The sequence below is a fragment of the Lasiosphaeria miniovina genome (assembly GCF_030549165.1).
Source record: "Lasiosphaeria miniovina strain SMH2392-1A chromosome Unknown B0T26scaffold_4, whole genome shotgun sequence".
NCBI lineage: Eukaryota > Fungi > Ascomycota > Sordariomycetes > Sordariales > Lasiosphaeriaceae > Lasiosphaeria > Lasiosphaeria miniovina.
This window is the reverse complement of record NW_026848223.1, coordinates 2338633-2352117: the sequence shown is the minus strand read 5'-3', so window position 1 is coordinate 2352117 and position 13485 is coordinate 2338633. Positions and strand designations below refer to the sequence as shown.

Sequence of the window (13485 nt, the reverse complement as noted above, 5' to 3'; positions counted from 1 at the left end):
GAAGGGGCAGCAAAGTCCCGAGCCAGGGGCAGCTTGGCCAACTTGAAGGGGATGCTGAACGAGGCGAGTCAGTCAGGGCCGCAGAGCGGGCTGCCTCAATCAAGAGACGAAGCCGGGAAATCCGGTCCGTGCTGCGGCGGCCTAATTGCGGAGGATGTTCTAATCAGGAAAGCGAGATTGGTGACGCGATCGTGCGTTCATCGTTGCCGCCGAATCGGGACATTTACGGCGGCGTACCGAGAATCTTCCAGCTTGTTGACCGACGATGATGCTCTGCGGTGCGCAGTATGCCAGTGATGGTGGGGCACGTTGGTCTTCGGTCTTCGATACAGACAAGTCGACGGCACAGGCAATTACCCGTCTTGCGGATTCGAGAAACAAGAGAGGCCCCAAGTCTTGGCGCGTAAATGGCCGACCAGAATGGCAGAGAGGGCGCCTTGGTCCAAGAAAAATCCCAGGTTGAAACTACTGCATTTAGTGGCAACATGTGGAAATTTTACCTTACACAAGACGAGAGGCACCTAAACCCATATACCACAGATTACAGCACCTAGTACAATTTGATGGTGAGAATAATGAGGCTACGGAGTACCCTGTGCTTCAGGGAGAAACGGCTGGGCAGACATCCTTTGGTACCTGAGGTATGTACCCAAAAGCTCGTCTTGATTATGTAAACATTACAGCAATGGGAGACAAACAGGTGGGGTGGTTGAAACGTTCAGACACCTCCCCAGTTGCGGGCCCGCCCCGCCCAGGCGCCCTGAAGGCCAAAGAGTCTGGGCCTTTGTAGAGTCTGTTGACTAGGTATGTAGTTTAAACACGCCCAGGATCATTATGGGTATTTGAGGGGTAAGGAGGCCAGTTGATGCGTGCGTCACTGGACCCCTGCCTCGCCCAAGCATATAAAGTAGGGAACGTTGATGCATGCTAGGAGAAAAAACCAGTCGATATCTTTTTTTTCCTTCTTCGACATCTACCTAGGCAGCAAATAACTAAGCAACTAAGCAACGCCTGCTAGCTGGCTCTCACCTAACTATCTTCTCTATCTTATCTTGGCCCAAGCTTCTCCAGTACCCGCGGGCCTTGCTCCTCCCACTCCTGCTTCGTGATCCACATGCTCTCCTTGTCCGCCATAATGTTGGCGAGGACCGCACCTCCAAGGAATACCATGTGCCGCCTTCGCGGTGGGTCTTCTATTCTGACCTTGAACTTGCTCAGCCGTTCGGGATTCCCACCAAGCACTCTTGTAAGCCACAGCTGCTTAATCTCCTTTTCTAGGCGCGATGGCAAGCCGGGGTACATGCTGCTGCCACCTGACAATACAATGGCCTTGAAGAGCGACGAACGAACATCGACGTCAGCGGCTTGGATGGTATTGAAAAGAAACTCGGCAATGCCTGGCTGGTCGCAGTCGACAAGGTGGGGCTGGAAGAGACACTCGGGCGCCTCGAAACGTTCGGAACCCACGCGGATAACGCGACCATCTGGCAAAGTGTAGCTCTCCACAAGTACTGTCGTGTCTTCACTCAACCGCTTGTCAAGCTCCAGGTCATATGATACGTAGCATAGCTTCTCCTTAATCTGGCGAACGGTCTCGAAATCGGCCGTCCGATTGAGCGCGTAGCCTCTGCGGAGAAGGAGCGCAATCAGGTTGCGAGTGACATCGCGGCCAGCGACGTCGAGACGACGGGTAAGATGGTTAAGGACGACCGATTCGTAGACGGGGACAATATGGGTTACGCCATCACCAGAGTCGACAACGACACCTGAACTGAGACCTGTTCGACCGAAGTTAGTCGTGCACCGAATACCGGGTGATGTCGAAGGGGTAACGCACCCTGGGCATACAAGGCCAACACCGCCTGGATAGCAACGTATACACCACCAAAGTCATAGCGCTCAAACATGACTTGGCACATTTGCTCGCGATTTTTGAGAGGATTAAGGGGGGGTTCGGTGAGGAGGATCTTGCGGCCGCGCGTGTCGATCTTCATCTTCTCGTAAAAGGTATAGTCCCACAGGTGCTGCATGTCGTCCCATTTCTTGACGATGCCATTCTCCATTGGGTAGCTAATTTGTAGCATTGTGCGCGCGGCAGCCGCCTCGTCGCCGCACATGATGTCCTTGATTACCATTTCGCTGCCGCCCTTCTCCTCAGTCCGGAGGATCGGCCGACCCACAATGGAAGGATACTGGAACTCGGGAAAGTTCTGGGCCGCATAACCGACCTTGAGAAAGCCGGTGCCGCCATCGAGCACTAGAAGAGAGTGTGCGCAAGAGGTTAGCACGCGGTTTGCCGTTGGGCCGGAAGGGGCAACGCAGAGATCTAAATGGCCACAGTCAATTCGCAGTCTACCTTACCTATGGGAGGTGGAGCGGTCATCTTAGGCAACGGTGAGCCGGCGGAAAAGTGGAAGCCCTCGTACAGATTGCCGAGGTGTTTTTCGCAGTCAGGGCGCGATGGCGTTTGTGTCGTGTCTTGAGAAGATGCGGATACCTTCCACCACAATGGTGGGGGGTTGAGGCAGTCGTCAGCGCTGTGGCTGGACTGCTTCAAGCTCTCCCCTAGTCACGTGATACCCCGCATCCCAAGCACCAGAGCACCAGCCAATCACTACATACAGTGACGGGGCCATCCTTGCCAGCGTGGGGCAGGCGCTAGGTACAGAGATGCGATAGAGGCACCTGGGGCCTAGGCTGCCCCCGGCCTAGGCTACCCCCCAATGGCGGAACAGCCAGTTCAAGCTAGAATTATATTACCTGTGTGTCAGGATAAGTTGCGGGGCCTTGCTCTCGTTCTAGCTGTGTTCTGCTTTCTTTTCCCTGGTAAATTTTCTCGCATTTTATCTTCCAAGGCGCTACCCGCTGGGACCAAGACACGGGAGAAGGAACATTCGACATGGGCACGATGACGACCAACTTCCTCAGGCGATCCACCAGGATTCTTGTCCTGAACCCCAACTCATCTGCTTCCATGACCCATGGGGTAGAGGAAGCTCTACACGGCATTGACATTTCCGAGGTTTGTCTGCTGAATCGGAGCCCTTGAAATGCGGAAAGCCAGCTAACGGCCTGGAAATGTCTAGGGGGTCGAAATTTATACCTACACAGCCCCGTCCGAAAGTCCGGCGAGTATCAACGACGGCGACGACGTAATCAACAGCTGCAATGTGGTGTACCAAAATGTCACCGATTCGGGCGTTTTGAAGCAGTATGATGCCGTTCTAGTCGCCTGCTACAGCGTCCATCCACTGGTCGAGGCACTCGCCGGTCTGCAAGGCAGTCGGGGAAAGCTGGTTGTGACGGGCATCTTTGAAGCCAGCGTGCTAGCTTCTCTCTCGTTGCTTGTCACTCCGTCGATGGGCGGGGTTTCTCCGCGAAAATGGGGAATAGTAACGACAGGAAAATTTTGGGAAGCACACCTGACAGAAGGTGTAAACAAATTCTTGGGCACAAGTTCTCAATCCGTTAACGCCAAGTTTGCTGGCGTCCAGTCAACCGGTATGACAGCGGGGGATTTCCACGGCGGTATTGACCCAGCGGTCATTCGACAGAAACTTGCGGACGCCACAAACAGGCTGCTGGATCAAGGCAACGTGGACTGCGTGGTGATGGGTTGCGCAGGAATGGCAGGTCTTGAGGAAATCATCCGAGCAGCGGCGATCGAGAGGTACGGCTCCGAGCAGGGGGCACAAGTACTCATAATGGACGGTGTAAAGGCTGGGATCGGACTGCTAGAGCAAATGGTTCGAAACAAAAGAATGTTTCAAGCATGAGATGTAGGGATGCTATAAGGGGCGGAAGCTAGGAGATCATGTACTGCACAAGCCAAAGCCGACCGGATCCCAAATTCAGCCACTTCAGTCAGTGCGTCTCATCCGGCCCCATACTTCATCAGCATCTCTCTTGCCTTTGGTCTCGGGAACATTCCGCGTCACAAAGCCAGCCCAGAGGACCGCAAAGCCCGCAAAGATAAAGTACACCCAGCCAGCGCCTCCAAGCGCGCTGTTGAGAGCCTCATTGACAATTGGGAATAGGTACGCCACAAGGAAGGTAGCAATGTAGCTGGCCCCCAGCGCCCAAGATTGCGTTGCACCCACAGCCTCAGGACCCACGAGTTCTGACGCCATGATGAACGGCACGGGGCCAAGGCCGACAGCAAAAAAGGCGACAAAAAGCAAGACGGCAATCGCGGACATGATCTTCAGTTCGAATACAATAGAAAGAGCCAGCGCCAGGGAGCTCGTTCCCTGGCCGGTTATGGAGACGAGCAGGCAGGTCTTCCGGCCGAGCTTGTCTGGCAGTGGTGAGGCGGCAATAGTCGTACCAAGGTTGATGACCGAGATGATAATGGTAAGCAGTGCTGAACTGGTAGGGAGAAGGTCCCTGAGCAGAGACACAGAGTACATGATCATGGAGTTGATGCCACAGAGCTGCTGCGCAAACATGATTCCAACGACGGCGATTATGGCAGGCCGGTACAGCGGATCACGAACAACCTGTACGAAGCCAAGGGTGGTCTTGTCGGGGCGCGAAGCACTAACTTGTGGCGATAGCAGCGTAGCGGAGGTTTCCAAGGACGTGCTAGCTTCACCCGCAAGTAGGCTCTCCTCCTCGTTAGTGAGTTTGCCATCACCCTCTCCCCAAGCGTCGACCTCGTTGTCAATATTGGCGTGCTTGCCCCGGATCCGTTGCAGGACGCGGCGGGCGCGAACCATATCGCCCCGGACACTGGCCGTCCAGGCTGGGCTCTCGGGAACAACCAGCAGGCCAGCGGCCTGGATGATAGCAATGATAACGCCTGAGCCGAGGATCCACCGCCAGGCGCTGTCGTGGCTAAGAAAGTATCCCAGGCTTTGCGTGAACAATATTCCGACATTGATGCTGATTTGAGTAAAGGCGCCGAAGAACCCACGCTGCGCCGGCGGGGCCACCTCGCTGATGTATAATGGGACGATGACGGTGCTCGCACCAGCGCCGATACCGGTGAGAAAGCGGCCCAGTATCATGAGCGGAACGGAAGCTGCTATTGTCTCGACGATGGAGCCCACCAGGTAGAACACAGCCGTGGCCTGCATCGAGCGTCGGCGGCCACGGCTTGATGTAAAGGGGCCAGCTGCTAAAGCCCCAAGAAGACCGCCAACGGTGAAAATGGCGGATATGGCGGCGAATGCGGGCCGACCCATCGGAATACAGTCGGTGGGCGCGGCTACGGGAGGGTCCGACTTGAAGAAGGAGATCGCCCTCTTGACGGCCGAAATGGACGTCTTTCGGCAGGTGATAACATCTTCGGGGGCATTGAGCTCGGCCTAACGGATGCAACTGTCAGCATGGGGTTCTTGGGTCAATCAATCCAAGATGCACCCAAAATGCATCCCGGCTCGTTGTCGCTGATGCGTGGGACAAGAGACGAGGCGGCAAGGGTGGCTCACCAAGTGGAAGCCAAACTGGAGTGGGCCAAGAGTGACAACAGCTAGCAACACCACCAGATACAGTGTGACACTGTGGAATGCCGATGCCATGGCGAGCAGAATTGAATGCTCTGCTAAGTAGATGAAAAAGGTGCAGATTGACTAGTTGATACGCAACATCGAGCTCGCTGGTGCAGGTTCGACGAGTTTCGGAAGGGTTGGAGTTTGGCTCTCCCTGCCACCTGTGACCAAAGTCAGTGTCCAGCTGACGCAAAGACGGTAGGGTGGGAAAGGCAGAAGGTGGATTGTGGGTCTCGACTCTACAGTGCATGTACCTACTAGGTATCCAATGTACGGTATTCAACGTACCTAAGGTACCTATTCATCGTCTGCCAACCCCGCCTTGGCTGAGGTGCCTTATCTATTTAGGTACCTAGTGGGCTGCTACATCCTATCCCGGGGGCATTTTTGGCATCACTGGCGGAAATTCACTCTGCTGTACGGATACCTATTCCGTATAGGTGTCCCGCACGGTACTCCGTACCCTGCCTACCTACCCAACAACCATTTGTCGATTCGCCCTTTTCGGCAATCGCCCTGCTACTCTTGCCATGGCGGCACCCCGCAAAAGCAATTACCGTGGCTCGGCAGTCTAGAACCTGGACTTGATGTATTCGCGGGTCTTGTCAATGGGCAAGCGCCGAGCCCCAGGGCGCCTAATGGCCCCAGGCCGCTATCATTGGGCGACGATGGCTTCCAGATTGTATGGAGCATGGACGCGGTGTGCGCAACGCCGAACTGCTTTGCCCGCCCAGCCCGGCTAGGCTCCAGCCTCTCAAAGAGTCCTGTTGTCAAGAGAGGGCACGTGTTTGAGGCAGAATGCCGCCGTGAAAATATCTCGTTGTCTCCAGTTTGTTGTTTCTGTTGGTTTCAAGGTACCTACAAGGAGTTGTTCTGTTGGCTCTGACAAGAGAATCTCATACCTAACCACGCCATGTCCGGCCTCTGCTCTGGCAGCCTTTGGGCTGGCTTGCAATGCCATGCAAGCTATTAGTTTCGCCTTTAAGACCGCGTCGGTCTGCAAAGAAGTCTTCAGAACGGGCTCTCCTGATCCCAACTTGAACCAACTCGTACTTGACGCTTCAAAGGTACATGAAAACCTGAAGAAGTCGATGGTCTCGGTCCAGCCCCTGAACAAAGACGAAAAAGACTTTCTCGATATTGCTGAGCGTAGCCTTCAGGTTATCCTCGAATTAAAGACCGAGATCGATAAGCTGGTCGCCCGCCACCAGGCCAAGGGGAGCCTGGGAGCTTCCGTCTCGACGACTTTGAGAGCATTGTACCAGAAGCCAGCACTCGGCAAGCTCGAAAAACGCATGTAGGCCTACCAGAGCGTTCTAGAATCGGGTCTCCTTCGCTTTTGGTAAGATCAGAACAATTCTCCAAGCACGCGAATTATATCAAGACTTCTAATATCCCTTCATTCCTTCCACAGCAACGCAAGTGATGCCAGTCTTTTCGAGCAAGAGACCCGCTTCAACGATTTAGATGAAGCCATGCGGACCTTTATCCTGGCACTCTCCAGGGGGCAGACACGTTTAGAGGATCTTGTCCAGCAACAGTCCCACTCTGTCAAGGAGGTCATCAGGGCCGAGACCATGCGGTCGCAGCATATAGTTGCTGCCTTAGTAACTTTAGAATCTGCCAAAGTTTGCGAGAACATTATGAATGACCGTAATTCAGGTCCTCCAATGTGGCAGAGACGTGAAAAGCTGTTGCGAAGTCTCAAGTATGATTCCATGAACGACAGAATCGACCAGATATCTGAGACTCACGAAGGGACATACCAATGGATTATTCAGGGGGTTCGCCCTTGGATAGCGGAGATAGGGGATGACTTGGACGAGGGGGCGAGTCAGTCACATTTCCATCCAGATTGTTCGCCCAAAACAGCCGTTTTCGACGTCGACGTTTCCTGGAACTGCTTCCGATGCTGGACCCAGTCAATAACAGACGACATATATTGGATACAGGGAAAGGCGGGATCTGGAAAGAGCACTCTGATGAAATTCCTCACCCAGGAGTCCGAGAACTGGTCCACTCAACAAAGTCATCTCCAAAGGCCTCCATTAGTCTTAACCCATTTTCTCTGGGCAGCTGGCCTTCCCATTCAACGGAGTATCTGAGGCATGCTTCTATCCCTTGTCCATTAGTTTCTGTTCGACAAGCCAGAGATTGTTGATGAGATGATCAACACCACCTTCCCTGGAGCTGAATATAAAGATATCTCGGGCGACTGGTCCAGGAAAGATCTCTAAAAGGCCATCAATATTTCTTTCCCGACATCCAAAGTCCCAATCTTCATATTTATCGACGGCCTTGACGAAATAGAGGCGACTGAGAACGCCCAAGTCGACAGCCGAGCCAACCTCCTCAAGTGTGTATCGAAGCTCGCCCAGATTAACGGCGTCAAACTATGTGTCTTCAGTCGGGCAGAGCCGGTCTTCAGGAAGCATTTTGACACCGTGCCACAACTTCAACTGCAGGCTCTTACGCGGTTTGACATGAAAGCTTATGTTGAAGCACATTTGCTGCAATCCCATCCTGACCTAGACGGCGATGGAGAACTTCGAGAGTTGGCCGAAACTCTTTGCGACAAGGCAGATGGAGTCTTCCTCTGGCTAGCGCTTGCCACAAGGAGTTTGTCTAGGGAGCTCACGAATGACGAGAATATCGAGGAGCTCAAATTTCGTCTCTCAACCATGCCGGAGGGGCTATATTCGTTATACCAGGACATGTGGTCCCGCCTGAACGATGACGAATGCGTCTGCCGAGAAGAGGCTGCACTTTACTGCAATATGGTTCGGACTTGGGATGGTTTTGCAGTTGGACAAAGCCGCATCACTGTTTTCCAAATGATGATGGCTTCGGAGCTTACCATAACTACTTCAATCCTAAACGACCCCACGACTTCGGGGCTGTCAGCAACGGATAGAGAGTCAAAATGCCGGATATCCTCGAGGCGCATTGCGACACGTACTGCAGGCCTCTTGGAGGTTGGCAAAGACGGCGAATTGGTCGGGTTCGTCCATCGTTCGGCCGTCGAGTTTCTAGATAACACCGGCGAGGGCAGACGGATTTTATCGTACGACAAGACTTCTGCTCAAGACCTCGTGCTAAATCTCATGCGTGCCTATCTTGCGGGAGTCTGTCTTCAAGTTTTAGGATTGCGGCAAACTAGGGCGTATCTGGAACACTCTCATGTTCCTGTACTCTGCGAGATTCACCAGCTCTGGGATTCTGGCAGGATACCTGAGGCCGAGGGTTTCGAGCTGATGATGGCTTGTAAAAAGCTGTACGAAACAGGCCAGTGGCGGCATACAGGTCTCAGTGGCTCCGGGTCTATCGATGCGCGCCTCGACTTTTATGGATGTGCTGCGAAGCTCGGCCTTTCAAAGCTCGTCTCTCAGATCGCAAGCGATGCAAGAACCAACCCCACTGGAGCCGCCTTGTCGCTGCATTTTAGGCGCTATCTGTTCATTGCCGCCAGTAAAGATGTAAATGCGAATCCGACTACAATACAATATAGCAACAAGTTGCAAGTTATCGTCAAAGCTTTGGGCGAAACCCTCATCACCGACCTTGAAATGGCCAACACACACCTTTCAGACCTCAACGAGCCCGGTGAAATGACACTACCACGGGAACGGGCGGAAAGCCAAGCCCCCTTTTTGTCTCGCGGCGTTAAATATCCATACAGGGGAGACTCTCCATGCAGCCCAGTGCGCCCTTTCTACTTTAAAATGGAATGGGCAGAGCCAGTCCCTGACTATTGTGGCATTCGGACTCGCTATCCGCAGTTCAGAATCACGAAGTCTGCTGGGAAACATGGATGGGAAACAAGTTGCCTCGGCAACAGAAGAGGACTCCAGACACCTCGTGGACTGTCTCGGCCGGGCCCGACTCTGCCAAACTGGACAAGCCGAGGATGAGTCTACCGTGCCCCGGCAATACTTTCTGCCAGAGCTTTGGCACCGAATAAAAGAGATTGCGCCACGCGCACGAGAGGTCCAAGTCGAGGATTACGAGCGTGCCATAGATTTGCCTTTTAGAAGGCAATTAGTTGACTTTATGAGCAACCCGCCGAAGCCTTTCACGGAATAGGGAACGTGTCGTCTAGTTTCGAAAAATCCTCGACTTTGTTCATGGTTGCGAGATATTCGTACACCTTGGGTTTTATTGGGTTGACTATCCTCGATAGGCCTATTTTTTTTCTTTCCTTTATACATATTTATGCACTCAGCCCCTTTACGCGGTGGGTATCTCAAATCGTGTACTTGAACAACTCGAATCAGCAAGCCACCCGACAGCGGGCAAAAGTTTTATTTTGGAGCCGTCTTTGACGAGCCGCATCTCTACATCATCAAAACACGTCTGCCCTGTAACCGCCTGAAAGTGCTTTCTTCACTCCTACCTCTAGCGATTCAAGGTCCTCTGGCTTCAGCGCAAGAAGCTCGTTGTCGTTCTGGACATACAAGGTTCCACCTTCTGCCCAGATCCTGCGCAGCGTGGTTCCCGTCGCTCGAGGGTTACCCTCCTCCCATAGCTTGGCCTCGAGGGCTCTGATGTCTTCAAGAGGTGTCTCGATGACATTCCATTTGGAACCGGTCTGCTTCTCGTACTCGGCCACGACCTCGTTGGGAGTTACTACGAACGACTGCACCTTGAGCGCCTTGCCAAACGACTCCTCTGGGTGTTGCAAGGTGGCCACGACAAACTTTCCAACACTAAGCGACACAGTTAGCTCTATGGCAGAGCATGAGACTGGGAACATGGGAAACGGGACCAACTTACTCCCACATGGTACAGAACCCGACCTTGCCATCGCCTTCCCCAATAACGTAGGCATCCTTCTCCTCGACGACGAACCCGCCAGCCTTCTCGGCGTCTGGCATGGGATAGACCCACATGTCAAAGTATGGCCCAGTCACGACATACGTGACCTTGACTCGCTTCAGGTGTTCGCGGATGTAGTTGCGGACCTTGAGCTTGAGCTGGTGGGGGCGTTCGTGGGGGCTCTTATCGGTGTTGTGCTCAATGTCTGTGCCATATTCGGACGGCAGGAACCACTTCACGGAGGGCGAGGCTTCAGCAAGGCGCAAAAGCTCGAGTTGGACCAGCAGCCCACCACGGCCGACGGCTGAGATGACAGTGTCGACGCCTTCATAGGCAGCCGTGACGTCGACTTCAGAAGTGAGGTCGCCAACAATGACAGAGAGACCGTCGGCCCTCCACTTATCCAACAGAGCGGCCTTTGTGTGGGCAGTGCCGGGGGAGGTGAAGAGGACAACCTGCTGGAATTCGGGCTTGGCGCGAAGTAAAGACGCCGTGATGTACTGGCCAATTGTGCCGGTACCGCCAACGACAAGTATCTTGGATGGGACGAACGGTGCCATGTTAAACTTTGTTATGGGGGAGTGACTACGATGTTGTAGTGCGACATCTAATGCCTGCCTAGGTTATTGGGTACCTAGGTGAAGGCAAAGTTAGTGTACCTAGTTTGTTGTTCTGGTCTGGTTCTGCCTGGCGAAACTCTTGGAAATGCAATGTGATCAGTGACGATCTGGCCTACTGGATTTCTCCTGTCAATGATGGCGTCACGCCATCTATATATATATACGCGCAATTGCCTAAAGTAGATGTAGGGGCTCGTCTTGGTGCTGGAGTACGCCTTCGAGAGTTGACCGTGAGCTTCTGTATTGCTAGCACGTCACCCTTGCCCCTCTCTGCCCGCCGAAAATGCCCCGCCGCCTCGGCCCAAGACTGGCCGTCGCCGAGCACTGAATAGTCTTTCAAGGGGTAAAACAATGCGGCATTGCGATTTGCGATCTCGCTTGGTGACTGGCCGAAGCGCCTCGGTAACGACAATAGATATCAACGACATCCATGCAGATGTGCTAACTGTTCTGACCGCTTGCTGACTAGCCGTAGCGCACGCCGGACAAGAAGTAACTCATACGGATAATCCAGAGACTAATAGACGGCATCAAGACGAGCGAAGAGACTGGGTCACCATCTAATCGTTCGAAAATAATAGCTCTTTTACCAGGAATCACAATTCGTAAAGTCCAATTTGGGCGACCAGCAACTTGCCTTTTAATCACGTGTCTACCACGCCTACCTTGAATACATGGAGCGATTCTATACTCGACATATGCGGTCTTCCCCAGCATATCCAACCCCGTATTTGGTTCCTACATGCAGTAGAATGCGGCTTTTACACCTACATGTTTGTCTTCTTTTTGAGGGTGCCTCGGAGTGCCCTCGCCGGGATTTTGGACATGATTCTCGGACGAAGGCCGGCGTCTCCACTGACCTTGGCATCTACTGCGGGTCTGTCCTGGCCTGGGTGCATGTCCTGATTGACGCCCTTCATTGGCTGGCCTAAATACAAGGACCCCACTTACCCGAGTCTCGCCAGGGAACACCGCCAAAAATATTTTTCCTCGAAGCTGATCAACCGGCTTTCGGTCGGCACGACCTGGTAGACACCAACGCCAGCTTCGCTCCTCGCAAACTCCCACCGTTCGTCATGTCGCCCCCGGACACCGGCAACTCTCCGCTGGTGATAATACCCTCCAGCCAGAAACCCATCAAAAAACCTAAACGAGAAAAGACCGGGCACAAGAAACGAGCCAGACAAGACGACGATGAGCCCGTCGTTGTTGAGGAGACCCCGCCAAGAAAGCCGAAGCGGCCCAAGAGCGACACCCACAATGGTGATTCTGCTGTGCAAGCAGATGAATTACAGATTGCGGTTAATGGCGATCTCCCCAAACGGAGGAAAAAGAAGCACCGAGAAGAAGCAAGTAACGAGGAGCAAACAGAACCCAAGTCTGAGCGCAAATCGAGGAAGGACAAAAAGAAGCTCCTTCAGGAGGAGGCAGATGGCATGGACATTGATATACCAGAGGAGGATCTCAGCGTGAAGCCGGCCAAAAAAGACAAAAAGAAGTACAAGTCGAGGGAAAAGAAGCGACTGGCTGAACCCGAGACCCTGGACGGTATGGACCTCGACGTACCAATGGCCTCGCCGGATCTTCCTACCGACCCTACGTTCCCTTTCTTCAAACAGTCGATTTCGCTATATCTCCCGTTCTTCCCCATCGGCTTCGACAACCCCCTCACAAACATCGCTGCTCAGCATCTCGATCCCTTGTTGAACCACTATTCGCCCTTGCTGCGCGGCGTGCTACTTAGCTACTCCAATTTGAACCTCTCCGACAAGCCAGCCAAAGCCAGTCTGAAGCACCCGCCCACCGATCAGACTCCAGCCATGCTGGAGTCTATTGCCGAGTACGCCGTCGGCTTTGGCTGGTTGACATTTGAGGCACAACTCTTCGTCCCTTCTCGCGGCAAATGGATGGAGGGGGTCATGCAACTACAGAGCGAAGGACACATTGGCGTAGTGTGCTGGAACAAGTTCAACGCCAGTATCGAGACGAGACGCCTGCCCAAAGGCTGGCAATGGGTCGATCTCGCCAGTGCGGGAAATGAGGAAAACGGTGGCGCCGGCTGGGATGGCGAAGATGTGCAGCAGCATCAAAGTGACGATGCCCTCGACGGCGAAGAGCTCCAGGTTGTCCAGCAAATGCACTCCACAGGCTACTGGATTAACGAGCGCGGGCGAAAGGTGACTGGTAAGCTGCGCTTCCGTATTAAGAATTTCGATGTCGGTCTGGCTGGCGACTACGGCTATCTTAGCATCGAAGGCACATTCCTCGACGACGAAGCCGAGCGGGCACTGGCTGCCGAGGACCGCGAGATTGAGCAAAAGCGCCGTTCCAAGCAGAACCCGGCCGGCCTTCTACGGCCGATTTCGAGGCGGGTTCCCGAGTTTAGCATGACCAAGTTCGGGAAAGAGGACCAGGAGGAAGATAGCGGGTATAGAACAGTCGTGTACAAAGGGAGCCGGCCTGGTACGCCCGACGACTAGGTGTGGTCCGGTATAACTCGCCAGCATTCTTCTCCTGTTTTATCGGCTCCCCAAAGTGTTTCCGGGTTCTGCTGATTT

The 13485-nt window shown here is 53.7% G+C and overlaps 7 protein-coding genes across 7 annotated transcripts; 4 read left to right on the top strand and 3 right to left on the bottom strand.

The window, feature by feature from the left end:
• Window positions 1–925: 925 nt before the first annotated feature.
• On the bottom strand, window positions 926–2567 carry B0T26DRAFT_296391 (actin family). The gene is made up of 3 exons (XM_060434220.1): window positions 2362–2567; window positions 1838–2257; window positions 926–1766 (listed from the first exon to the last, which is right to left on the bottom strand). Exons 1-3 carry the CDS (start codon window positions 2381–2383, stop codon window positions 1048–1050), a joined length of 1161 nt encoding a protein of 386 aa, XP_060296202.1. The 5' UTR covers window positions 2384–2567; the 3' UTR covers window positions 926–1047.
• Window positions 2568–2908: 341 nt separating this feature from the next.
• On the top strand, window positions 2909–3776 carry B0T26DRAFT_647835 (Asp/Glu/hydantoin racemase; the record flags this gene model as incomplete). The annotated part of the gene is made up of 2 exons (XM_060437942.1): window positions 2909–3022; window positions 3087–3776. 2 exons carry the CDS (start codon window positions 2909–2911, stop codon window positions 3774–3776), a joined length of 804 nt encoding a protein of 267 aa, XP_060296201.1.
• An 84-nt stretch (window positions 3777–3860) lies between these two features.
• Window positions 3861–5522, bottom strand: B0T26DRAFT_751472 (general substrate transporter; the record flags this gene model as incomplete). The annotated part of the gene is made up of 2 exons (XM_060445377.1): window positions 3861–5309; window positions 5433–5522. 2 exons carry the CDS (start codon window positions 5520–5522, stop codon window positions 3861–3863), a joined length of 1539 nt encoding a protein of 512 aa, XP_060296200.1.
• A 743-nt stretch (window positions 5523–6265) lies between these two features.
• On the top strand, window positions 6266–6881 carry B0T26DRAFT_296310 (uncharacterized protein). The gene has a single exon (XM_060434218.1). It carries the CDS (start codon window positions 6452–6454, stop codon window positions 6791–6793), a length of 342 nt encoding a protein of 113 aa, XP_060296199.1. The 5' UTR covers window positions 6266–6451; the 3' UTR covers window positions 6794–6881.
• B0T26DRAFT_296344 (uncharacterized protein) lies at window positions 6530–7786 on the top strand. Its single transcript, XM_060434219.1, has 2 exons — window positions 6530–6834; window positions 6907–7786. The coding sequence occupies exon 2, from the start codon at window positions 6968–6970 to the stop codon at window positions 7595–7597; it is 630 nt and encodes a 209-aa protein (XP_060296198.1). The 5' UTR covers window positions 6530–6834; window positions 6907–6967; the 3' UTR covers window positions 7598–7786.
• Window positions 7787–9824: 2038 nt separating this feature from the next.
• On the bottom strand, window positions 9825–11194 carry B0T26DRAFT_296290 (uncharacterized protein). The gene is made up of 3 exons (XM_060434217.1): window positions 11044–11194; window positions 10266–10914; window positions 9825–10198 (listed from the first exon to the last, which is right to left on the bottom strand). The coding sequence occupies exons 2-3, from the start codon at window positions 10865–10867 to the stop codon at window positions 9835–9837; spliced, it is 966 nt and encodes a 321-aa protein (XP_060296197.1). The 5' UTR covers window positions 10868–10914; window positions 11044–11194; the 3' UTR covers window positions 9825–9834.
• An 809-nt stretch (window positions 11195–12003) lies between these two features.
• On the top strand, window positions 12004–13407 carry B0T26DRAFT_646750 (uncharacterized protein; the record flags this gene model as incomplete). Its single annotated transcript, XM_060437840.1, has 1 exon — window positions 12004–13407. The coding sequence occupies one exon, from the start codon at window positions 12004–12006 to the stop codon at window positions 13405–13407; it is 1404 nt and encodes a 467-aa protein (XP_060296196.1).
• Window positions 13408–13485: the final 78 nt, after the last annotated feature.